The 27,524-nt window shown below is 48.6% G+C and overlaps 1 protein-coding gene across 1 annotated transcript in view; it reads left to right on the top strand.

Annotated features, from left to right (window-relative positions):
• The window catches only part of col27a1b (collagen, type XXVII, alpha 1b), a 576,392-nt gene that overhangs the window by 221,683 nt on the left and 327,185 nt on the right, over positions 1 to 27,524 (top strand). Inside the window, exon 13 of the mRNA XM_080211775.1 lies at positions 19,179 to 19,232. Coding sequence (XP_080067901.1) covers positions 19,179 to 19,232 — 54 coding nt within the window. The remainder of the gene's footprint in view (positions 1 to 19,178; positions 19,233 to 27,524) is intronic.

Here is a 27,524-nt window from a genome sequence, read left to right as displayed (position 1 = left end):
CATGGACAATGCACCTAACCAGCACATCTTTCCGTCTGTGAGAGGAAGCCGGGGCACCCGGAGAAAACCCATGCAGACATGAGGAGAACATGCAAACTCTACACAGACATTACACCATAGAAAGCATTCTTTCTGGTTGTATCACAGCTTGGTATGGGCTCCTGCCCTGCCCAAGACTGCAAGGAACTACAAAAGGTGGTGAATGTAGCCCAAACCATCACGCAAAGCAGACTCCCATCCATTGACTCTGTCTCTATTTCCCACTGCCTCAGAAAAACAGCCAGCATAATTAAGGACCCCAGGCACCCTGGACATTCTCTCTTCCACCTTCTTCTGTCGAGAAAAAGATACAAAAGTCTGAGGTCACGTACCAACCGACTCAAGAACAGCTTTTTCCCTGCTGCCATCAGACTTTTGAATGGACCTACCTCGCATTAAGTTGCCCTTTCTCTACACCCTAGCTATGACTGTAACGCTACATTCTGCATTCTCTCCTTTCCTTCCCTATGAACGGTGTGCTTTGTCTGTGTGTTAATACACGTGACAATAATAAATCAAATCAATCAATCAACCCAAGCCAGGAATCGAACCCGGGTCCCTGGTGTTGTGAGGCAGCAGTGCTAACCACTGTGCCACCCGATAGGACTTTACTGTGACTGTCCCTTTCCAGTTGCCAGTGGTAGCATCTTAATTATTCATCAGTCTGGGGCCAGGGATCAAAGCTGCTCCGTTCCTGAGCTGTGTGGTTCAGCAGTACGTTACCATTGAAACTTAAGAGACGGTATCTATTGGACGCTGACTGGAATTCTCCGACCGTTCACGTGGGTTGGATTCTCTGGCCCCACCCCCTGCCGCGGGATTCCTGGCAATGTGGGAACAGCCCTCCCCCCGGACAGTGGCAGGACCAGAGGATCGCAGTGTCAGTGAGCCGCACGCCACTTCTCAGCGCTGAGAGAAAACACCGAGAGAAGGCCGGAGGATCCCACCCCATGTCACATCTTCAGGGACAAGGTTCGCTGTTCTAATCTTCGAGCTTGCTGTCAGGCGTGAGGTGAAGTAAGGCTGGGCTGGGCAAATGGTGGCAAATTATCCCGTCCAGCCCGCCGCGGGAATCGGAACGGGCGAGGGTCGGTCCATGGAAAGGCCCGCTGACCTCGGGCGGGATTTTCCGGTTTCGGGGTAAGCGCAGACGGAAAATCCCACCCATGGCTTTTTTTGGGATCTTTCGTGCAGCAACAGAGGTGCAGGTCCCAGTGCAAAATTTCCCCGACCCGGCTGCCATGGGAATCACAGCGAGAGGGATAGGATCGTGCAAAGATCCGTTGGCCTCGGGCAGGATTTTCCAGTCTTGGGGCAAGCGTGGCTGTAAAATCCCACCCATCGTGCCTCAAAACCGGCACCCCCAGGTCTGAGGCCGCGGCGGAATTCGGATGGAGTGGTTTGAGTTTATTTATTTATTAAGTGTCACAAGTAGGCTTACATTAACACCGCAATGAAGTTACTGTGAAAATCCCCTAGTCACCACACTCTGGCGCCTGTTCGAGTAGACTGAGGGAGAATTTAGCACGGCCAATCCACCTGACCTGCACATCTTTGGACTGCGGGAGGACCACCCGGAGGAAACCCACGCAGACACGGGGAGAATGTGCAGACTCTGCACAAGCAGTGACCCAAGCTGGGAATTGTACCCGGGTCCCTGGCGCTATGAGGCAGCAGTGCCAACCACTGTGGGTGAAGTCAAGGGACACCTGGAGCTCAGGAATAGACCCAAGCGGAGAAGTCCACATTGTGCCAATGCCGTGCGCAGCCAAAACATCAAGGTATGTTACCATGCTCTGATCTTACGCAACTGTGATTGATGCATGGCGCATTCTGAAAATGTTCAGACAACTCCTGTTTTTGGACTAATCGAGCTATCGTACTGTACCATGAGGAACAATGCTTTCTTTATCCCACCTTGTGCCCCTCAACCCGGGACACCCCAGGCAGGCGGCTCCACTCAAGTAGAATATTGGCAAAAATCCTTTTGTTTCATCTGCACTTGCGAGCATTTTCAAACACTCCTTGAATCTGTTGTAAAACCTGGTGCTCAGTCGGAGAGAATTCAATCCTATTTTTGGATGAAAGTAGCACAGAGGTGGAACTTCGCCAGGGTATCCCGGACTCACTTCTTGGCAGTGGAAGCGTTACTCTTTACTCCAATCGGCATGTGGCACAGGGAAATAAATATCAAAGGGAAAGAGGGAGAGAAGGAACAGTGGAAGGATTGTAATGGAACAGAATCATGTTAAAAATGAGCAGCATGGAAAAACTGGAGTCTTTAAGACATAGACAGAGACATAGCACATTACAGCGCAGTACAGGCCCTTCGGCCCTCGATGTTGTGCCGACCAGTGGAACCAATCTAATGACCCTCTAACCTAAACTATTCCAATGTTATCCATATGCCTATCCAATGACTATTTGAACGCCCTTAAAGTTGGCGAGTCCACAACTGCTGCAGGCAGGGCATTCCACCCTCTGAGTAAAGAATTTTGGGGCAAAAAAGTTTGAAAGTTAGGTGATGGAGATGGTGTGAACTTGCCAGTCCTCCATTATTCTGACATTTTGGATTTTTTGAGCGGGAAATCTCCTCTGTGCCTTTTTGGGAGCTAGACAATGGCTTGTGGCTTGACCTCAAAGTCACATCAGCTGTTTTTTTATTTTCTTTTTATTTGATTTGATTTATTATTGTCACATGCATTAGTATACAGGATATTGAATTCAATGATCAGCCATGTTCAAAATGAATGGCCGAGCAGGCACGATGGGCCAAATGGCCTCTTCCTGCTTCTAGTTTCTACGTTTCTGTGTTACCATCTGTCTTGATTTGATTTGATTTATTATTGTCACATATGATGAGAAGTACTGTTTCTTGCGCGCTATACTAACAAAGCATACTGTTCACAGAGAAGGAAAGGAGAGGGTGCAGAATGTAGTGTTACAGTCATAGCTAGGGTGTAGAGAAAGATCAGCTTAATGCGAGGTAGGTCCATTCAAAAGTCTGACAGCAGCAGGGAAGAAGCTGTTCTTGAGTCGGTTGGTACGTGAATTCAGACTTCTGTATCTTTTTCTCGATGGAAGAAGGTCTAGGGTGCATGAGGTCTTTAATTATGCTGGCTGCTTTGCCGAGGCAGCGGGTAGTGTAAACAGAGTCACTAGATGGGAGGCTGGTTTGCATAACGGACTGGACTTCATTCACATCCCTTTGTAGTTTTTTGTAGTTTTTGTAGTGACGCAGCTGGCTCGAGAGACCAAATAGCCTACTCCTGCTCCTAATTTGTATGTAAAGTTTATTTATTTGGGTGGCAAATAGGCTTACATTAATGCTGTATTAAAGTTATTGCAAAAATCCCCTAGCCGCCACACTCCTGCACCTGTTCAGGTGCACTGAGGGAGAATTTAGCACGGCCAATGCACCTAATCAGCACGTCTTTTGGACTGTGGGAGGAAACCAGAGCACCTGGAGAAAACCCACGCAGACACGGGGAGAACGTGCAAACAGACAGTGATCCAAGCCGGGAATCGACCCCAGGTCCCTGGCGCTGTGAGGCAGCAGAGCTAATCACCGTGCCACCCAAACTTGGGAGGTTTGATGCAGGCAGGAGTCGGGTTTTGGCATTCCAAGGGAGACAGAGAAAAACTACAAGGACTAAAAGTTGGAAATAACAACTCAAGACTTCTGATTTCATGGCATAGGATGGCTGAAGAAGATAGAGAGAAGAAAGAAGAGATGTGATTCCATCTGGGAACTGTCTCACTCAGAGGAGCCTGGGTATCCCTTGCACAGGAACCTCGGAGAGAGTTAAAGTTTATTTCTTAGTGTCACAAGTAGGCTTGCATTAACACTCTGGCATCTGTTTGAGTTCACAGTCAGGCACAGGAAGCAATTCAGAAGCCAAATCACACAGTAGCGTTCTTATAAAGGGATGACATTTCCCTTTTGTTTTAAAGGAAAAACACTCTCGACTACTTTCTGTTAGAACAGGATAGGCTGTGCTTAGAGCCAATCCAAATACAACTGATACTTCACCCAGAGAGTGTCCACTGCCTGTAGAATCCACTACCACAGAAGGCAGTTGAGGCCAAAAAATCGTATGTTTTCAAGAAGCAGTTAGATATAGCACCTGGGGCTAAGGGATCAAAGGATTTGTGGGGGAAAGGCGGGATCAGGCTATTGAGTTGGATAATCAGCCATGATTGTGATGAATGGTAGAGCAGGCTCGAAGGGCCAAATGACCTCCTCCTGTTCCTAATTTCCAATACAATTTGCCAACACATTCATCCTTGTGACACACTGCCTTCCCACGGCAATTAAAAAGCAAAAAGACTCATTACCCAAAGAGATGACTGTCAGATAAACAACCTTTCCCCCGCCCCTCCCCGTTCCCCATACTTCCATCTGGTAAAGAGAAATGTTCAAACGAAATGATCATTTTATTATCCATCCGGATGGTTTTTCTCCAGCGTCTCACAGCAATAGCGTTATGGAGATTGAATTCTGGGAGACTCCCAGACAATCCTGGAGGGTAGTCAGGAGGAGGGGGGGGGTACAGTAAGAAGTCTCACAACACCAGGTTAAAGTCCAACAGGTTTATTTGGTGGCATGAGCTTTCGGAGCACTACCCCTTCATCAGGTGATTCCAAATAAACCTGTTGGACTTTAACCTGGAGTTGTGAGAACTCTTACTGCGCCCACCCCAGTCCAACACCAGCATCTCCACATCATTCGTTTTTCAAAAAAGAAAAGACTCAGTCCATCAATCCTCTCCAGGTAAATACAAAGAACAAAGAGAACAAAGAAAATTACAACACAGGAACAGGCCCTTCAGCCCTCCAAGCCACACCGACCATGCTGTCCGACTGAACTAAATCCCCCTACCCTTCCGGGGACCATATCTCTCTATTCCCATCCTATTCATGTATTTGTTAAGACACCCCTTAAAAGCCACTATCGTATCTACTTCCGCTCCCTCCCCCTGCAGCGAGTTCCAGGCACCCACAACCCACTTGCCTCATACACCTCCTTTAAACCTTGACCCTCACACCTTAAACCTGTGCCCCCCTATTAATTGACTCTTCCACCCTGGGAAAAAAACTTCTGACTATCCACTCTGTCCATGCCTCTCGTAATCTTGTAGACTTCTATCAGGTCGCCCCTCAATCTCCATCATTCCAGTGAGAACAAACCAAGTTTCTCCAACCACTCCTCATAGCTAATGCCCTCCATACCAGGCAACATCCTGGTAAATCTTTTCTGTACCCTCTCCAAAGCCTGCACAACCTTCTGGTAGTGTGGCGACCAGAATTGAACACTATATTCCTGGTGCGGCCTAACTAAGGGTTTATAAAGCTGCAACATGACTTGCCAATTTTTAAACTCAATGCCCCAGCTGATGAAGGCAAGTATGCCGCATGCCTTCTTGACTACCTTCTCCACCTGCGTTGATACTTTCAATGGCCTGTGAACCTGTACACCCAGATCCCTCTGCCTATCAATACCCTTTAGGGTTCTGCCATTTATTGTATATTTCCCATCTGTATTTAGACTTTCCAACATGCATTATCTCACATGCATTACCTGTTTCATGTTCCTTTCCTATATTCCTTAATGCTGGTAACCTTTCATTTCCCGTTTAGTGCAATGTGACCACTTCCAATCATTTTCACCACATGGGCGAGATTTCCTCCAATATCGCCAAGGCCGATGTCACAGAATCCATAGGTATAAAATCCCGCAGTGCTGAAGGAGGCCATTCGGCCCATTGAGCCTGCACTGGCTCCAAGTGATCAGTTTTTCACATTCTCCAACCCTTATTATGTTCTTCACACTGTCCATATACTGTTAATGTTCTTTCATAGAACCTGTACAGTGCAGGAGAAGGCCACTCGGCCCATTGAGTCTGCACTAACTCTCTGGCAGAGTACCTTACCCAGGCCCTCTCTCCTGCCTTAGCCCCGTTACCACGCATATTTAGCGCAGCCAATCCAGCTAATCTACACATCTTGGGACACTAAGAGACAATTTAGCATGGCCAATCCGCCTAACCCGCACATCTTTGGAGTGTGGGAGAAAACCGGAGCACCCGGAGAAAACCCACGCAGACACGGGGAGGATGTGTAAACTCTACACGGACAATGACCGGAGCCACGAATCGAACCTGGGTCCCTGGCACTGTGAGGCAGCAGTGCTAACCACTGTGCCATCGTGCCAATATTGGGCGTGGAAAGAAGTATTGAGGCCGCCAATGGCAATAGAGGCTTTTATCAGGACATTGACGAAATAGAAGGCAGATGGGACTCCCACGATACCTCACTCTTCTCGTCTCCATCTCAGAGTGAGTGTGGAGCAGTAGCACGAGGGAAATAGCAGCACCCGCTGGGTGGAACTGATTAACCTGTTCAGTCAGGACACCCAGTGGGACCCAGGACTAATACTGTGGAGCCCATAGGACCACAACAAGGCACTCAACAACAAGGGGAGTGGGATTTTCTGGTTCCACCAATATCAGGGGTGTTGTGGGGGGGCATCGTTATGGAAGGCACAGGAAGATTTGGAGAGAAAATGACTTTTGGCTGCTCGTCTGATTTTCAAGCCATTCAGTGGGGATTTTGATTTGATTTATTATTGTCACATGTATTAACATACAGTGAAAATATTGTTTCTTGCGTGCCATACAGACAAAACATACTGTTCATAGAGAAAGAAAGGAGAGAGCGCAGGATACAGTGTTACCATCATAACTAGGGTGTAGAGAAAAACCAACTTAATGTGAGGTAGGTCCATTCAAAAGTCTGATGGCAGCAGGGAAGAAGCTGTTCTTGAGTCGGTTGGTACGTGACCTCAGACTTTTGTATCTTTCTCCCAAAGGAAGAAGATGGAAGAGAGAAGGGTCCTTAATTATGCTGGCTGCTTTGCCGAGGCAGCAGGAAGTCTAGACATGCTTGCTGAGTGGTCCAGAGGAGTACTGAAAGGAAGGAAGGTTTACATTGACATAGTGTCTCCAATTGACTCACTCTGTCTCAAGAGTGTTTTTCAGCCAACAAAATATTTGGAAGAGAGACATGGAGCAACTCCTTCCTCCCACCTGTAATACGATCATGACCAGGCCATTGTTTTTTTGTGATGTTGATTGGGGGATGAATATGAAGCAGGCACTGGGGTTAGTGTCCCTGCTGTTCTTTGCAATAGTGTCATGGGACCTTATACATCCACCTGAATGTGCACTCGGGGTCTCAAGTTAACATAAGAAGTAGGAGCAGGAGTAGGCCATCTAGCCCTTCGAGCCTGCCCCGCCATTCAATAAGATCATGGCTGATCTGAAGTGGATCAGTTCCACTTTCCCGCTTTCTCCCCATAGCCCTTAATTCCCCTGTCTATCAGAAACCTATCTACCCGTGACTTAAATATATTTAGCGAGGTAGCCTCCACCACTTCAATGGGCAGAGAATTCCAGAGATTCACCACCCTTTGAGTGAAGAAGTTCCTCCTCAACTCCGTTCTAAACTCCCACCCCCCTTATCTTGAGGCTGTGCCCTCTAGTCCTGCTGTCCTTTGAGTGGGAAGAATCGCTCTACCTCTACCCTATCCATCCCCTTCATTAGCTTATACGTCTCTATAAGATCCCCCCTCATCCTTCTAAACTCCAACGAGTACAGATCCAGTCTATTTAGTCTCTCTTCACAGTCCAACCCCCTCATGTCCAGTATCAGCCTGGTGAACCTCCTCTGCACTCCCTCCAAGGCCAAAACATCCTTGCGCAAGTGCGGCGACCAAAACCGCACACAGTACTCCAGCTGCGGCCTCACCAGTGCCTTGCACAGTTGCAGCAAGACTTCCCTGCTTTTATATTCTATCCCCCTCGCTATAAAGGCCAGCATCCCATTCGCCTTCTTGATCACCTGCTGCACCTGCAGACTGGGTTTTTGCGACTCATGCACAAGGACTCCCAGGTCCCTCTGCACCGTAGCATGCTGCAGCTTTTCGCCCTTTAAATAGTAATCCCTCCTACTATTATTCCTGCCAAAGTGGATAACCTCACACTTGCCAACATTGTATTCCATCCGCCAGGTCCTCACCCACTCGCTCAGCCTATCTAGATCCCTCACCTCACCTGCGAGCTAGCACTTCTGACAGGCAGTATTTCATGACAGTCAGCATAATTAAGGACCCCACACACCCCGGACATTCTCTCTTCCACCTTCTCCCGACGGGAAAACGATACAAAAATCTGAGGTCACGTACCAACCGACTCGAGAACAACTTCTTCCCTGCTGCTGTCAGACTTTTGAATGGGCCTACTCCACATTAAGCTGATCTTTCTCTACACCCTAGCTATGACTGTAACACTACATTCTGCACCCCCTCCTTTCCTTCTCTATGAATGGTATGCTTTGTCTATAACAGTGCGCAAGAAACAATACTTTTCACTGTATGTTAACACGTATAACAGTAATAAATCAAATCAAATTGTGAATGGTGGTGACACAGAAACTAGAAGCAGGAGTAGGCCATTTGGCCCTTCGAGCCTGCTCCACCATTCATTTTGATCATGGCTGATCATCAAGTTCAATATCCTGATCACCCCCCTTCTCCCCATATAAGAACATAAGAACATAAGAAATAGGAGCAGGAGTAGGCCATCTAGCCCTTCGAGCCTGCCCCGCCATTCAATAAGATCATGGCTGATCTGTCGTGGCTCAGTTCCACATTCCCGCCCTCTCCCCATAACCCTTAATCCCCTTACCTATCAAAAACCTATCAACCCGCGTCTTAAATATATTTAGCAAGGCAGCCTCCACCACTTCAACGGGCAGAGAATTCCAGAGATTCACCACCCTTTGAGTGAAGAAGTTCCTCCTCAACTCCGTTCTAAACCGCCCCCCCTTTATCTTGAGGCTGTGCCCTCTAGTTCTACTGTCCTTTCTGAGCGGGAAGAGTCTCTCCACCTCTATCCTATCCATCCCATTCATCATCTTATATGTCTCAATGAGATCTCCCCTCATTCTTCTAAACTCATACGAGTACAAGCCTAGTTTATTCAGCCTCTCCTCATAGTTCAACCCCCTCAACTCCGGTATCAGCCTAGTAAACCTCCTCTGCACTCCCTCCAAGGCCAAAATATCCTTGCGTAAGTGCGGCGACCAAAACTGCACACAGTACTCCAGCTGTGGCCTCACCAATGCCCTATACAGCTGCAGCAAGACCTCCCTACTTTTATATTCAATCCCCCTCGCTATGAAATATCCTTTGATCCCTTTAGCCCCAAGAGCTAGATCTAATTTCTTCTTGAAACCAGACAACATTTTGGCCTCAACTACATTCTGTGGGAGTGAATTCCACACATTTACCACCTTCTGGATGAAGAAATTTCTCCTCGCCTCAGTTTTAAAAGGTTTACCCCTTATCCTCAAACCAAGACTCCTGGACTCCCCCACCATCAGGAACATTCTTTCTGAATCTACCCTGTCTAACCCCGTTAGAACTTTATAAGTTTCTATGAAATCCCCTCTCACTCTTCTAAACTCCAGTGAATATAATCCTAACCGACTTAGTCTCTCCTCACGGGATAGACAATGGGTGGAAACCTCCCAAAAAAATTCAAAGTGCAGAATTTGCGGGAAAACTGGGATAATTCGTGCTGTTTTTTGTCTCAGTCGGAGTTCAGACTGGAATCTCCCACACTCGGTGCAGTGCAGAGGCCACCAGTGTGAATATCATTCGATTTCAGGGGATTCCCGCCTGGGAGGTTGAAACCACTGGGCCTCTCCTCATGCCCAGGGGGCACCACCCCCACCACCCAATCCCTCGGGGGACCCCGATTGCCCCATACCCCCCCGTCACTCCAGTGAGGCCGGGCTGCTAGCTCACTGAAGCTACTCTAAACCCCATTGGAGTGAAAGACTCTAGTGGGGTGGGAGAGGCAAACCCAGATTATTCAGTCCTAGGCCCGCCAATAGATTTAAATGATATTTAAATGAGTGTTAAAATGCTGGCCCTACAGATTTCCAGCGCTGTGCAGACCGCACCAGAATTCCGGCACTGGTAGGCGCCAGCGGGGGCGCAAACGCTCGTGGGAACTCAGCAAATCGCCCCCCCCCGCTTGAATTCTCCCAGCCTCACTGGAATGACAGAGGTTGAGGGGAGACCTAATAGAAGTCTACAAAATTACGAGGGGCATGGACGGAGTGGATAGTCAGAGGCTTTTTCCCAGGGTGGAAGAGTCAATTAATGGGGGGGGCACAGGTTTAAGGTGGGAGGGGCAAGGTTTAAAGGAGATGTACGAGGCAAGGTTTTTACACAAGTGGGAACTCGCTGTTGGGGGGAGGTAGTGGAAGCGGATACGATAGCGACTTTTAAGGGGCGTCTTGATGAATAATTGAAGAGGATGGAGTGGAGGGATACGGTCCCCAGAATGTGGGGGGTTCTAATTCAGTCGGGCAGCATGGTCGGTGCAAGCTGGGAAGGAAGAGCTAATGATGGGAGAACCGACCCCATTAATACTTAGTGACAAGCAGTGCTTTCTTCGTGGTGGGCTGGAGTCTCATTCGAGACTTTTCTTCTCAGTTTTTTTGAGAGTGAACCTGTGACTTCCTGACCCACGGGTCAGCGAGCTCTCTGTTCAGCCACCACCGGCTGCCTCAAGGGGCTGGATTCCCCGCGTGTCCCTGCGGAATGGTTTCCAGCAGCGGAGGAGTTCCATCGTCGGCCAGCAGAAGGATCTGCCCTGCCGCAGCTGTGGGTGGGTTTCCCCATTGCTCACACTCTCTACCGAACCCGCAGTGGAGGGTGGGGGGGGGGGGGGGGGGGGGGGGATTGCCAGCGACGGGACTGGAAGATTGCGTGGCGGGAACAACCAGAAAATTTCAGCCAAGAAGTTGAGGCCCAACCCCAATGCCTGTCTGGTCTTCCAAAGCCCGACCTCCGGAATCAGTGGCCCGAACAGCTGAGCTCCAAGCTAAAGCCACCAAACCTCCAACCTCACCGTGGAAAGAGAGTACAGGAATGAGATAGAGAATCTGGTGAATTGGTGCGTGGTAACAAGCGTAATGGAGAACATGCTCCTGTCCACATCAATGGGGATGAATCTTCAAGGTTTTAGGTGTCTAGATCACCTACAAACTGTCCTGGTCTCCCCCCCCCCATGCCAACACTATAGTTAAGAAAGCCCCACCAACGCCTCTACTTTCTCAGAAGACTAAGGAAATTTGGCATGTCAGCTACGACTCTCACCAACTTTTACAGATGCACCATAGAAAGCATTCTTTCTGGTTGTATCACAAGTTGGTATGGGCTCCTGCTCTGCCCAAGACCACAAGGAGCCACAAAGGGTTGTGAATGTAGCCCACCCCATCACACAAAGCCAGCCTCCCACCCAGTGACACTGTCTCTACTTCCTGCTGCCTTGGAAAAGCAGCCAGCATAATCAAGGATCCCACGCAGGCCGGACATTCTCTCTTCCACCTCCTTCCATTGGGAAAAAGACATAAAAGTCTGAGGTCACGTGCCAACGATATTCTATTTTAAGGGCATTCAAATGGTCAGTGGATAGGCATATGGATAATATTGGAATAGTTTAGGTTAGAGGGTCATTAGATTGGTTCCACTGGTCGGTACAACATCGAGGGCCAAAGGGCTTGTACTGCGCTGTAATGTTCTATGTTCTACGTAAGGACTCAAAAACAGCTTCTTCCCCGCTGCCGTCAGACTTTTGAATGGACCTACCTCGCGTTAAGTTGATCTTTCTCTACACCTGAGCTATGACGGTAACATTACATCCTGCACTGTCTCCTTTCCTTCTCTATGAACGGTATGCTTTGTCTGTACAGCGCGAAAGAAACCTGTGACGATAATAAATCAAACCAAATCAGACATGAAAAGCAACGCAACGGGCTATCATTGGAGACTCAATTCCTCCATTCAACCAATTTTCGTTGAATAAAAATCTCATTAACAACCAGCCCTGGTAGCGGGAAGGGGGGAGCCACACTGAGCAGGAACTACCGATCCCACCAGCAGCCAATAGTGAGCCATCTCCTGTGCCGGTGGTGAACACGCCGGGGGTGGAGGGACTCCCACCCATCCTGTGGCCTAATTCACAGGCCTGGGTCTACTCAGGCTCAGTGAGATGGGCTTTGCCTTTTAGACCCCCTCGCAGCGGGAGAGGTTGGTGGTTTTCCAGGAATTGGGAGAATACAGCAGCGTGTTTGCCCACGGCTCGTCAACCCAGTCACTGCCATCACCTCTGACCTCTCGTGCTTCCCAACCAATCACAGCAGGCGGGTGCGATGACTCCATTATTTAAAGGGACGATGCTAAGGTCAGATTTGGTGTTTGGCAGGGGTTTTGGTGACAGAATCTACACAGCTGGAAGCTCAACTTGGCAAGGCAGCACCACACTCCCACAATGGGTGGCACGGTGGCATAGTGGTTAACACTACTGCCTCACAGTGCCATGGACCTGGGTTCGATTCCCGGCTCGGATCACTGTCTGTGCAGAGTCTGCATGTTCTCCACATGTCTGTGTGAGTCTCCTTCGGGTGCTCTGGTTTCACCCCACTGTCCAAAGTTTGCAGGTTGTGTATTTATTTATTAGGGTCACAAGTAGGCTTGCATTAACACTGCGATTAATTGACTGTGAAAATCCCCTAAAAGCCACACTCCAGCGCCTGTTCGGGTATACAGAGGGAGAATTTAGCATGGCCAATGCACCTAACCAGCATGTATTTTGGGCTTTGGGAGGGAACTGGAGGAAACCCACGCAGACAGGGGAGAATGTGCAGATTTCGCAAAAGGGTCATCTGGACTCGAAATGTCAGCTCTTTTCTCATCTTACAAACACTGCCAGACCTGCTGAGACCTTCCAGCATTTTCTCTTTTGGTTCCGCACAGATAGTGATGCGAGCCAGGAATCGAGCCCAGGTCCTTGGCACTGTGAGGCAGCAGTGCTAACCATTGCGCTCTGTGCCACCCTGGGTGCATTGGCAACATTAAATTGCCTCTTAGTGTCCAAAAGCTGTTTGGGTTAGGTTACGCGGTGTTACAGAGATAGGACGGGGCAGTGGGCCCAGGCAGAGTGCTCCTTCGGAGAGTCACTGTAGACAAAATGGGCCGAATGGCTTCCTTCTGCACTGTAGAGATTCTGTGCCCCTGGAGATGATGTTGTCGGGTGTGTGTGTGTGTGTGTGTGTGTGTGTGTCCAGGGGGATTGTGTTCCCTGCAAATGGGGGGATAAGGGCGGCCACCGGCAGGCATAGCTGGATGTGACAGAGGAGGGCAACAGCAGGAATGTGTTGGCTCACTCACATAAACCATGTCACGTGAAGTTTAATGGTGTCACTGTCCATTCAAAGACTGTCCTCACTTAGCCTTTCCCAACATTCTTCTGGATAACAGACCAGCACATGTCACAGGCCCACCCATCCCTCTCTGCACAGAGACACCTCCACGCATTCCTATCTGAGCAGTCACCTCATGTTATGGCCGTGTCCTCCTCTCACAGATCCTCCACTAACACTGTCCTGTCACCCTCTCAGTGCTTTCCGCAGCTGACCGCCCCCCCCAGAGATTTCTCTCTTTGCAGGAGAGGCAGCCACAGGGCAGCAGGGAGGGACAGCAAACCGGAGATGGCCCTGTAGCCATCTTCACCGTGCTACCTGCAGGCAAGACGGTGCTGGAGATAGAGTCATAGGTCGGAGTTCTACCCAGCCCACCCGCCACGGAATCAGAGCGGGTGAGGATCCGACAACTGAACTCTCTGTTGAACTCGGGAGGAAATTTCCAATCTCGCCCGAGCAAAGCTGTAAAATCCCGTCCGTGGAATAATAGAGGTTTCCAGCATGGAAAAGGCCCTTCAGCCCAATTGTCCGTGCTGCCCAGTTTTTACCATTAAGCTAATCTCAATTGCCCACATTTGGCCCATATCCCTCTATACCCATCTTACCCATGTAACTGTCTAAATGCTTTTTAAAAGTCAAAATTCTACTACTACCCCTGGCAGCTTGTTCCAGCCACTCACTACCCTCTGGACCCTTTTGTATCTCTCCCCCCTCGCCTTAAACCTATGCCCTCTAGGTTTAGACTCCCCTACCTTTGGGAAAAGATATTGACTATCTCGCTGATCTGTGTCCCTCGTTATTTTATAGACCTCTATAAGATCACCTCTCAGCTTCCTACGCTCTAGGGAAAAAAGTCCCAGTTTATCCAGCCTCTCTGTAGGGATTCTACGCCCCTCAAATTATACCTCAACCATCAAATCCTGGTAACGTGCCAGTCAATCTTTTCTGCACTCTTTCTAGTTTAATAATATCCTTTCTATAATAGGGTGATTGTACACAGCTGGGCTTGGTTTGTGTCTGAAGGTACACGTTCCGATTCCACTGCTCATTTTACAATGGGAACTGACCCAGGATTTATCTTTTTTCCCGCGATCTCTCCATGTTCTCGCTTCTTATGGTCCATCAGGAATGGTGCCTGTAGCTCTCTGTTAACTGCGAAAGGGCAGGAGGTTTGGTCCAGGACTGTGCTTTTCCTACACTGACTGCAGAGACCATTGTCCTGTGGTTCAGAAGGTGCAAGAAGTGTTGAAATACACTTTAATGACTGCAAGAACTGCCTCAAACTAGTGGGGGAAAGTGAGATGCAAGGCTACTGACCAAGTGCTAGCAAATTGGATTAGAATGGATAGGTGATTGATGGCAGGCGCAGACATAGAAGTGGCTGGATATAGCACTTGGGGCAAATGGGATCAAAGGTTATGGGGAGAAAGCAGGAGTAGGCTGTTATGTTGGACAATCAGCCATGATCGTAATGAATGGTGGTGGAGCAGGACTGAAGGGCCGAATGACCTCCTCCTGCTCCTATCTTCTATAGAAGCCCCACAGTGCAAAAGGAGGCCATTCAGCCCATCAAGTATACACTGATCACAATCCCATCCAGGCCCTATCCCCATAATCCCACCCATTTACCATAGCTATTCCCGCGAATGAAGAGTTAATTTATCATGGCCAATCCACCTAACCTGCATATCTTTAGACTGTGGGAGGAAACCGGAGCACCCAGAGAAAACCCACGCAGACATGGGGAGAATGTGCAAACTCCACACGGACAGTGACCCAAGGCTGGAGTCGAACCCGTGTCCCTGGCGCTGTGAGGCAGCAGTGCCGACCACTGTGCCACCCATGATGGACTAAAAGGCCTCTTCTGATGCTGGCTATTGGTTGGATTTTGAGGCCACACACTCTCCGTGTGTGAGATTGCCCGAGGAGGCAGATAAATCTGGCAAAAACCGGAAATCTTAAATCTTGCCGCTGTGTTCACCACCTCCTGCCTAGCCCGCACATTGCTGGTGACGTAATCGGGGTTGGCAATGGGTTTATCCAAGCTTGTCGAGGGGATCCCTGTAGGGGGCTCAAAGATCAGTATTAACCCCCTGGAGGAGAGGAGTGAGGCCAGACAGTGCCCTGGCAATGGCCCTTGTACTGCCCCCTCTGGCACAGGTTGGCAATGCCAGGTTGGTGCTAACAGTACCAACATGTGCTGGGGGGGGGCGCTGTGCTCGGACAGGCCTTAGGGGGAGCTTCAGGTGCGGGGCCTGTGATTGGGTGTGAGGGGGGAGGGAGTGCGGCCACAGGATGCTGGGGATGTGGGGGCTGAATGGGGGTTTCAGGGGGGGATGGTCACAGATACCTCCATAATGGTGGTGATGGGGAGGGGTGGGGTTGTTAATTATTATTTGTGATCCGTGTGGGGAATGACAGCACGGTGGCAGAGTAGTTAGCACTGCTGCCTCACAGTGCCAGGGACCCGGGTTCGATTCCGGCCTCGGGTCACTGTCTGTGTGGAGTTTGCACATTCTCCCTGTGTCTGCGTGGGTTTCCTCCGGGTGCTCCGGTTTCCTCCCACAGTCCAAAGGTGCACAGATTAGGTTGATTGGCCATGCTAAATTGCCCGTTAGCGTCGGGGGGACTAGCTAGGGTAAATGCATGGGGTTATGGGGATAGGACGTGGGTGGGATTGTGTTAGGTGCAGACTCAATGGGCCGAATGGCCTCCTTCTGCACTGTAGGGATTCAGTGGAAATTATTTTTTACTTGTGATCAGGGCGCCATTTAAAATGATCCCTGGTATAAGCGTCCCCTCCCCACCCAGTCTACTTTCCTGCTTTCTAAGGCCGGAATTTTACCTGCACGCCCGCCCACCCTCATTCCGGGAGTGGGCAAGGCCCAGAGAACGGCATTCCCCGTTAACCTAGGGTGGAATTGTACAAACCTCGGGCAGATGTGCCAGTAAAAATCGGCCCAAAGCGTCAAGATCTGGAGAGAAAAAGGAGCTGGAGAACTGGCTTCCTCTCCAGAGCTGACACTTTGACAAATTCCCATGAGAAACTTCCCCGTCACGATTCTGTGAGGTTGGTGTAAGTGCCAGATTAATTCCTTGTGGCCTTCCCACCCTGACAGGCCTCCGAACTCCACACGCTGACTTCCAGTTGGTCCAATGTAGGTCTCGATCAGACGTGAACAACTCTGATCCCCAGCTGACTGACGTGTCTAGGTTTAATCAGACGGCCTACAAATATTTGGTAGCCTTTACCAAGTGGGCGGCACTGCGACGCTGGAGGTACTTTCTCCACATTGGGCGTCATTTAGCAAATATAAATCTGGCAGTTGCGCACTGTGCCCGCTGGCAGTACATATTGGATGATTTTTATGCAAGCAGGACCTGGGGTTTTAATTGATGGAAAGTTGCGATATTTCTTCCTGGTGTGTGCTGGCGTCAGACCAGATAACCAGGCTTCAATATGTGCATGGAAAATGGCCCAGCAGTTCCGTGCCAGGGTGTGGCAGGGTAAAGCTCGCCACTGGAATTTCAGGCGCCTCGTTATTTCCCAGTGCTAAGTGTTGCCAACACCAGGCGTTCCCAGTCGGACTGTGGCACCGCACTGGTGTGCCGTGAAGGCCCCCCAAAGCTGTGCCGCAGAATTAGTTAAAAGATGATTAAACATGGATGTCAATAAACTAATTCTAATCTTTGTTTTCATTCTGTGGTCGACATCTCCAAGTCCCAACGAGCCTTCGGTCTCCCGTGTTCATGTCAGCTGGGAATGGGCTGCGGTTCGGATTGTTTACATAGAATAAAATAGAACTTGCGGGGCACAGTGGCGCAGTGGTTAGTGCTGCTGCCTCACAGCGCCAGGGGCCCAGGTTCAATTGTGGAGCTTGTATGTTCTCCCCGTGTCTGCATGGGTTTCCTCCAGGTGCTCCGGTTTCCTCCAACAGTCCGAAGATGTGCTGGTTAGATTGATTTGCCATACTAAATTGTCCCTTAGTGTCCAAAGGTGTGTTGTTTAGGGGCATTAGTAGGGTAAGTGCCTGGGGTTACATGGATAGGACCTGGGTAAAATGCTCTGTTTGAGAGCTGGTGCATTGGCCATGCAAAATTGCCCATTAGTGTCTTGGGAGGTGCAGGTTAGAGGGATTCAGGGGGTAAATATGTGGAGTTACGGGGATAGGGCCTGGGTGGGATTGTGGTTGGTGCAGACTCGCTGGACTGAATAGCTCTTTCTGCACTGTAGGGATTCTATGATTTCTATAATCTCTACAATTTTTTTTCATTTTTGGGACATGGGTGTCGCTAGCTGGCCAGCATTTATTGATGTGGATGTGCCGGCGTTGGACTGGGGTAAACACAGTAAAACGTCTGACAACACCAGGTTTTAGTCCAACCGATTTATTTGATAGTAAACTCACAAGCTTTCGAGGGGACTCCCTCTTCGTCAGGTGAATGGAGAGTTCTGGCCAGAACTCTCCATTCACCTGACGAAGAGGGAGTCCCCTCGAAACCTTGTGAGTTTACTATCAAATAAATCGGTTGGACTAAAACCTGGTGTTGTCAGACTTTTTACAGCATTTATTGGCCATCCCTAGTTGCCCAAGGAAATTTGAGAGCCAGCCACATTGCTGTGGCTCTGTAGTCACATGTAGGCCAGACCAGGTAAGAATGGCAGATTTCCTTCCTAAAGGACATTAGTGAACCAGATGGGTTTTTCCGACAATGGTTTCACGGTCATCAGTAGATTCTTAATTCCAGATATTTTTCATTGAATTCAAATTCCATCATCTGCCGTGGCAGGATTTGACCCCCGGTCCCCAGAACATTAGCTGAGTTTCTGCATTAACAGTCTAGTGACCACTAGATCATTGTCTCTCCTTGCAGATGGGGACCATTCGGCCCATTGAGCCTGCGCCAACAACAATCCCATCCAGACCCTATTTCCGTAACCCCATGTATTTACCTTGCTAATCCCTCTGACACTAAGGGTCAATTTAGCATGGCCAATCCACCTAACCGCACATCTTTGGACTGTGTGAGGGAACCAGAGCACCCGGAGGAAACCCACGCCAACACGGGGAGAATGTACAGACACCACACGGACAGTGACCAAAGCCAGGAATCGAGCCCAGATCTCTGGCGCTGTGAAGCAGCAGTGCTAACCACTATGCCACCGTGCTGCCCCTCCTAAACCTTGCCACGTCACAAACAAAATCAGAAGTTGCTGGCAAATCTCAGCAGGCCTAGCAATAGAGCCAACATTTCGAGTCTGGATAACTTTTCATCGGGGATGTGAAGGAGGGGAGAATGGACACCAGCGGGACTGGAAGATCCAACCATTGGGAAAGGCCAGAAAATGTTGGCCCTTGGCTTGCATTCTTTGCAAAGGGAAAATTTGGGAACCACCATTCCAAGTCTTTCAAAACTCTGAGGGAAATTGCATAATTGGTTCCAGGCAGAATATGTGCGGTTTAATACCAGGTTAAGTAGGTTGCATTTAATATTATTTTCAGGTAAAAAGTAGGGGGTGGGGGGGGGACAAAATGAATTTTGACCTCAACCGTCACCCCCCAGCCCACCAAGAAAAATGGCGCACCCGCCTTCTGTTACCCACAGGATTGGTGGGGCTATTTTTAGAACGTGACTTGAAAGTTAGCCGTGAGAATGATGCTCTCTCTACTCAGAGTAGACAACTAGGCCGAAACGTTTGGAAAATCGGTATTTCAGCTGAAAGTGATGCTTCTTTATTCTTGCAGAACGTGGTTCCTGTTTCTTTTTGTGTGCTGATAACTTGTTTTTCCTGCCCGCAGGGATTTCCTGGAAACTTTGGAGAAAGAGGGTCACCAGGTGTGGACGGAAGCCCGGTAAGCTGATACCTGTGCCTTTAACGGAATAGCTGGAATAGTTTCCTTTACCACCACCACCACCACCACCCCGCCCCCCCCCCCACCCCCCCCTCTCCGCCTCACTCCAATTAGAAGATAGTGGATGCCTTGGTGGTTATTTTCCAAACGTCGCTGGATTCCGGGGAAGTGCCGGATGATTGGAAAACGGCTAATGTTACACCGTTGTTTAAGAAGGGTGCCAGGCAAAAGGCGGGGAATTATAGGCCGGTTAGTTTAACTTCTGTGGTAGGTAAAATGTTAGAATCTGTCATTAAGGAGGAAATTGCGAGGCATCTTGAAGGGAATTGCTTGATAGGGCAGATGCAGCACGGTTTCATTAAAGGGAAGTCGTGTCTGACAAATTTACTGGAGTTCTATGAGGATGTGTCTAGGGCGGTGGATAGAGGAGAGCCGGTGGATGTGGTCTTTCTAGATTTTCAGAAGGCGTTTGACAAAGTGCCTCACAAGAGATTATTGCAGAAGGTAGAGGGACATGGAGTTGGGGGTAGGGTGTTAGCGTGGATAGAGGATTGGTTGTCAAATAGGAGGCAGAGAGTGGGGGTCAACGGGTGCTATTCGGATTGGCGGATGGTGACTAGTGGAGTGCCCCAGGGGTCGGTGCTGGGGCCTCAGCTTTTTACCATTTATATAGATGACCTGGAGGAGGGAACCGAGTGTAGGGTGTCGAAATTTGCTGATGAGAGGGGCTTAAGGGTTATGGGGAGAGGGCGGGAAAGTGGAACTGAGCAGAGACAGATCAGCTATGATCTTATTGAATGGCGGGGCAGGCTCGAAGGGCTGGATGGCCTACTCCTGCTCCTATTTCTTATGTTCTTATGTTCTTATTCCTCTCTGTTTTCGGCCAAGAATTGTTTTTTTTTAGGACCTTTAGGAGGGAGATGGGGGAAAAATGTCTTCCCACAAAGGAATGTCAGTGCTCAGGGGGTTTGGGTGTTTTGTACAAGGGACACAGTGGGTTGGACTTCCAGACCACGCTCGCCCCAGAACCAGAAAATCCCAAATCTACAATGAAACTTTGCACAGTTCGCTCCTCCCCAAGTCCGCTACGATTCCCGTGGCGGATGGGACAGCAAAATGCCCCCCCAGAAAGTTAGCTTGCAGGCATAGTTCAAAAGGGAAGTGCCGTGTTGACTCACATTGTAAGGGGAATGGAATATGGATATAAAGAAATGTTACCACAATTGTGCTGGGCTTTGACGAAACCACACCTGGATTGCTGTGTAGCATTCTAGTCTCCGTATTTAAGGAAAGGTATGCTTTTCCGGGTCAGAGTGTAGATGGAGTCAATGGATGGGGGGCTGGTTTGTGTGATGGCCTGGGCTACGTTCACAGCCCTTGGTAGATTCTTGCGGTTTTGGGCAGAGCAGGAGCTGTGATACAACCAGAAAGAATGCTTTCTATGGTGCATCTGTCAAAGTTGGTGAGAGTCGTAGCGGTTGAACTGAATAGTGAATAGATGTGTTTCAGAGAAAGCTAGACAAGGAGAAGGGAATAGAGGCTTACAATAATAGACTCAGATGAGGAAAGGTTGCGGGGGGAGTTCAAATGGAGTATCAAACATGAATTGGTTGGGCTGAATGGCCTATTTCTGTGCCCTTTGCAGGAGCAGTTGTGCTAATTGATTTCCTCATTTGGTGAGCCAACACAGAGAAGATGGGAGAATGGCCTCCTCCTGTGCTGCAGCATATCTGTGATATCTTATGTAATCCTACGTAATTACTCAAGGCATTCTGATAACATGATTTATACGTTCCATAGTATAGGTCTCTGCCCATATAAAAAAGTATAGCCTCTTGAGTTACATTGAACACCATCAGAGATACACTTGTGAGTGTGAACAAAATTAACAATTTGCCCCCTGCTGAATCACAATATTACCTGTAGTTTTACCCTAAACACAATTTATTTGTGTGCAAAGGTAATGTAAGGCGTTCTGAAAATTTAGCCTTGTAATTGGTGGAGTTTGAGATGAATCTATGTGGGGGATTCTCCCACCCCATCACACTAATTTTCTAGTGGAGTGGGATGGGAGAATCTCGCGGCCAGGTATGCACGCCTCCACTGGTTTCAGCCTCCTGGGAAGGAATAGACCCCACACCCTGAAAGTTAATGATATTCACATCGGTGGCCTCTGCATTGCACAGAGTGTGGGAGATTCCAGTCTGAACTCCCACTGAAAAAAACATTGAATTATTCCAGCTTTCCTGCAAATTAGAATCTTTTTGGCAGAATTCTGCCCTATGTTCGCTTATCCTACCTCAGAAATTACCGTGTAATTTGCAAATCCCAACACCTGTCACTTAGAAAACCTTACCTGTGAAACTATCTTTGCCAGTAATGCTTTTTACATTATTCTTTAGCACTACTATGGCAGCACAATGGTTAGCACTGCTGCCTCGCAGCTCCAGGGACCAGGATTCAATTCCCGGTTTGAGTCACTGTCTGTGTGGAGTCTACATGTTCTCCCCATGTCTGCGTGGGTTTCCTCCGGGTGCTCCTGTTTTCTCCCACAGTCCAAAGGTGTGCAGATTAGGGTGGCTGGCCATGCTATATTGCCCCTTAATGTCCCAGGAAGTCTAGGTTAGCAGGGGTAAATGTGTGGAGTTGTGGGGATAGGGCTTGAGGTAGGATTGTTGTCAGTGCAGACGCGATGGACCCAATGGCCTCCTTCTGCACAAGAGGGTTTATATGAATTATATTTGAATACAACTACTATGGTGGCAAGGTGGCCCAGTGGTTGGCACTGCTGCCTTATAGTGCCAGAGACCCGGGTTCGATCCTTGTGTCTGCATGGGTTTTCTCCGGGTGCTCCGGTTTCCTCCCACAGTCTGAAAGACACTCTGGTTGGGTGCTAAATTCTCCCTCTGTGTACCCGAACAGGTGCCAGAGTGTGGCCTCTTCATTGATATCGTTCCTGACAGTGAGTCATGTTGAGTCATATTTTGAGACAATCAGCGTTGTTCAGTTGACACCGATCTTGACTGCTTTTATAAATACAAGCCAACCTGAATGTCAGGTGGGACAGTCTGCAAAGGACACATCTCCACACCTCACACAGGACAAAGAGATTAATATAGAGAGCTTAATAAGTAAATAGACCAGTCGTAGAATCCCTACAGTGCAGAGGGAGGCCATTCGGCCTATCAAGCCTGCACTACCGAGGCCTACTCCATAACTCCATGTATTTACCCCACTAATTCCCCCTTAACCTACGTATCTTGGGATACTAAGGGGCAATTTTTCATGGCCAATCCACTTAATCTGCACATCTTTGAAGGAAAAGGGCTCAAACCTCACATTCTTCAGAGTGGAATATTACGGTCCCATTCCAAGCACAAGGCCCAAGGAATAAGAAACATATGGAGTGGAACCAGAGGAAACCCATGCGGACATGGGGAGGGCGTGCAAACTCCACGCAGACAGAGAGCCAAGCCAGGAATCGAACCCGGCTCCCCGGCGCTGTGAGGCAGCAGTGCTAACCACTGTGCTTCTGTGCCATCCAGTCAGAAACTGGCTCATTCTGGTTTTGCTCGCCTGAGGCTCCATTTCTCTATCTGCTGCATCCCACTGTGCTGTGTTCCCTGGCTCCATTACTCTGCAATGCTCACACTGTTCCCCAGCTCCATCTGTGTCTTAATTCCTTGGACCAACTGTGCTTGGACGGGGGTCAAATTGCTGCATTCTGATGACTGTGAGATTTGAGCGGGTCAGGATTTCACTTGCGTTGGACGTTTTGTAAATGTACCACTTTTGAAATAGGAAGGATCCTTTCCTCATTCAAAACTGGGCAAAAACAACCACTTCAGACCCAAGACCATCAATGATTAATACAAGATATCGATCAGTTCTTTGCTTGGCATGGTGGCACAGTGGTTAGCACTGCTGCCTCACAGTGTCAGGGACCCGGGTTCGATTCCCAGCCTCGGGTCACTGTCTGTGTGGAGCCTGCACATTCTCCCCATGTCTGCATGGGTTTCCTCTGGGTATTCCGGTTTCCTCCCACAGTTCAAAGATATGCAGGTTAGGTGGACTGGCCAAGCTAAATCTTTCTGTCTTGTCCAAAGACGTGTAGGTTTAGGGGGTTTAGCCATGTTAAATTGTCCCTTACTATCCAAAGATGTTCAGGTTAGGGGGATTGACCATGCTAAATTGCCCCTTAGTGTCCAAAAATGTGCCGATTACATGGATTGGCCATGCTAAATTGCCCCTTAGTGTCCAAAGATGTGCAGGTTAGGGGGATTGGCCATGCTAAATTGCCCCTTAGTGTCCAAAAATGTGCAGATTAGGTGGATTGGCCATGCTAAATTGATCCTTAGTGTCCAACGATGTGTGGGTTAGAGGGATTGGCCATGCTAAATTGTCTCTTAATGTCCAAAGATGTGTAGGTTATGGGGATTAGCGGGGTAAACACATGGAGTTATGGGGATAGGGCCTGAGTAGGATGTTCTGTCAGTTAGCCAGTGCAGACTCGATGGGCTGAATGGCCTCCTTTTGCAGGATAGGGATCCAATGATTCTCTCACTGATTCAATGATCTCTCACTGAGATGAGATTGACGGCTTACTCATTCGAATTCAGCAGCAGATATTCAGTATGGCACTGATCTGGAATCGGGTGCAGCTGCTCACTGTAGCAGTTTTATACGCGCAGCAAGCGATATGGCAATAGCCATTTCCTCTTTGCTTTCAACTAATCTGCCAAACCACAAATATTACAGCTTGGGTTCCAACAGTAATGAAGCACTCGGTAGAATTTTGTTTGTTTGCTTAAGAAAGTGTGAACGGAGATTGAATGAAAGCAACAATAAGCTGTAGATGGACTGGAAAACTAATGACTTGTGGTATCGTAACAACGCTTTTCAGGGTAACACTTCATTAGCTGTCCACCAGTATTTTATTTCCAGTTTATGACTGTTTAGCTAACTTTATACTTCGGACTCCTGTTCACTAAGAGGACTCAAAACCTGAATTCACCTCAATTTAGTCTCTTAAATCCATACATGGCACGGTGGCACAGTGGTTAGCACTGCTGCCTCACGGTGCCAGGGACCTGGATTCGATTCCCACAGCCTGAAAGACCTACTTTAGCCATGCTAAATTCTCCCTCAGCGTACCTGAGTTGGGTTCACAAACAGGGCATATGTAGACACAAACTCAATTACAAGATAACTGTTGGAAAGCAAGCCTTAGCAGGTCGTCAAGTCTTGTCTGTGAACCCAATTCTTCATTACCTGATGAAGGGACAGTGCTCCGAAAGCTTGTGTGACCAGATAAACTTATTGGACTTTAACCTGGTGTCGTGAGACCCAGTGTGCCCACCACACCGTGGCATCTCCACATTTTGGGAGGAATAACAAAGCAAGAGAATACACAATGAACAATAGGACGCTCGGAAGTACAGAGGGACCTAGGAGTGCATGTCAAAGGATCCCTGAAGGCAGCAGGATAGATAATTAAGGTGGTTCGGAAAGCATATGGGATACTTGCCTTTATTAGCGGAAGCACAAAATATAAGAGCAGGGAGTGCTGTATAAAACATTCGTTGGGCCATAGCTGGAGTACTGTGTGCAGTTCTGGTCATCACACTGTAGGAAGGATGTGAATGCACTGGAGAGGGTGCAGAGGAGATTCAGCAGGATGCTGCCTGGGTTGGAGTGTTTCAGATATGAAGAGAGGCTGATTAGACTGGGGGTTGTTCTCCTTGGAGCGGAGATGGCTCAGGGGGCACATGATTGAGGTGTACAAAACTGTGAGAGACGCAGATGGGGTGGATAGGAAGGGACTTTTGTACACCTCCATCAAATCACCCCCCCCCCCCCCCCCAGTTCCGAGGAAAATAACCCCAACCTATCCAATCTCCCCTCATAGCTACACTTTTGACGCTGGTGACAATTTAGCGCGGCAAATCAACCTGACCCACACATCTGTGGACTATGGGAAGAAACCGGAGCAGACACGGGGAGAATGTGCAAGCTCCACATAGCCAGTGACCCAAGCCGGGAATTGAACCCAGGCCTCTAGCGCTGTGAGGCAGCAGTGCTGACCGCTGTGCGGCTCTATGAACTCACAGTGAGGGGGTTTCCATGGCGCTATCAGTTGATGAAGGAGGATCCTGGCAGCAGAAGCCCCCACGTTTCCCCTAAGGGGGCGGAGGTGCATTTTCTGAGTCTTCCCTCGCCAACAGGGATTGTAATAAACATTAAGATGCCGATTCTCTTCATCTCGCTCTCCTGCTGGCACGCCACGTTAGGGAATCTGGGACTGCTGCTGGAATCCAAGGGGATTCCATCCCTCTAACTTCAACTGCTTCACCTGACAACTTGTCAGCTAAATGCAAGAATTGGGATTTCTTTGGGAGCAGGGCAATGCTTTGTAAAGAAACCTGTGACAGTTGTGGTATGCAGAAAGTGTGTCGGTCACTTTCCATCACGAATTAGATCAGAAAACATTACTCATGTGGCACAGTGATTAACGCCAGAGACCCGGGTTTGATTCCGGCCTCAGGTCTGTGTGGAGACTGCACATTCTCCCTGTGTCTGCTTGGGTTCCCTCCAGGTAGTCTGGTTTCCTCCCACACTCCGAAGATGTGCAATTTAGGTGGAGTGGCCATGCTAAATTGCCCCTTAGTGTCCAAAGACATGCAGGTTAGGTGAATTGGCTATGCTAAATTACCCCTTAGTATCCAAAGACATGCAGGTTAGGTGAATTGGCTATGCTAAAATTACCCCTTAGTGTCCAAAGATGGTTGGGTTAGGTGGATTGGCCATACTAAATTACCCCTTAGTGTCCAAAGATGTACTGGTTAGGTTGATTGACCATGCTAAATTGCCCCTTAGTGTCAGGGGGATAAACAAGGTAAATGTGTAGGGTTACAGGGTTAGAGCCTGGATGGAATTGGTGTTGGTGCAGGCTCAATGGGCCAAATGGCCTCCTTCTGCACTTCGGGGGTTATGTTCTATGATTTGACATATTGCTTAATTCTCTCTTCTGTAACTCAGTATTTCCATGTGTCTGCTTTCGCATTAGACAACACCTTAAGAAAAACAACCACAATGAAGTAAACATCACATAGGGAAATTATTTAATTCATCTAGTCTACAGTTTGGAAACGATTTCTTCCTTTTTGCCTGTAACTGGCATCTTTATTTATTCACCAAATAAGAAATGATTGGTTCGGAGCTTTAGCTCCATACTGAAATTATTTGCATGGATTTTGTTAGTCACTATTTAGTGATTTTCATCAAAGAACGCTTTGAACTCGCTCGAGAATTTAGCCAGCGGTGGTTTAGTGACAGTTATTGAACTGCGTACTCGCTGTAATGGTATCCAGATTGAGGTAGTGGCATTTTCCTATCTAATCATAGTAGCAAAGCAAAATCTCTCTGAGTTACTGGTAGTCGCAAAGGATCATATTCATGACATTATATTATGATAGCCCCTTTAAATAATCCACTCTCATGGAGCACACCTTGTGAATGGCAGCATCATTTATCAGGGGACTCGCACACATTTCCTGAAACAGGTCTTTAGAATGTCCAGCCACCATATTAGTAAAGTTGGGGGGAGGGGGGTGATTTTACAACCTCGTTCGGGCAAGATCATAAAATGCCGCCCGAGGCCAACGGAGAATTCTGTTCTGCGAGCCTCACCCATCCCAACTCTGGAGGGGGAGGGGGGGGAAGGCGGTAAAATTCCGACCAGTGATTCTGACCACATTCGACCTCCAATCCATTGCTGTCAATGAGTTTGCACATTTGTCAGTAGCCTTTTCCAGTGCGGCACAGTGGTTAGCACTGCTGCCTCACGGTGCCAGGGACCTGGATTCGATTCCAGGCTCAGGTCAGTGTCTGTGTGGAGTTTGCACCTTCTCCCCATGTCTGTGTGGGTTTCCTCTGGATGCTCTGGTTTCCTCCCATGCTCCAAAGTTGTGCAGATTAGGGGGATTGGCCATGCTAACCTGCTGCTTAGTGTCCAAAATTGTGTAGTTTAGGTGGATTAGCCATACTAAATAGCTCCTTAGTGTCCCAAAGATGTGCAGATTAGGTGGATTAGCCATGCTAAATAGCCCCTTACTGTTCCAAAGATGTGAAGGTTAGGTGTATTGCACGTGCTAACTTGCCCCTTAGTGTTCAAAGATGTGTAGGTTAGGTGGATTTTCCGTGCTAAATAGCTCCTTACTGTTCCAAAGATGTGCAGGTTAGGTGGATTGGCCATTCTAACTCGCCCCTTAGTGTCAAAATAGAAGCGGCCGA

This window comes from Carcharhinus amblyrhynchos, chromosome 25, assembly GCF_965287045.1.
Source record: "Carcharhinus amblyrhynchos chromosome 25, sCarAmb.v2.hapA, whole genome shotgun sequence".
Taxonomy (NCBI): domain Eukaryota; kingdom Metazoa; phylum Chordata; class Chondrichthyes; order Carcharhiniformes; family Carcharhinidae; genus Carcharhinus; species Carcharhinus amblyrhynchos.
Note: the sequence above shows the minus strand (reverse complement) of the source record. Positions and strands in the feature narration are given on the sequence as shown.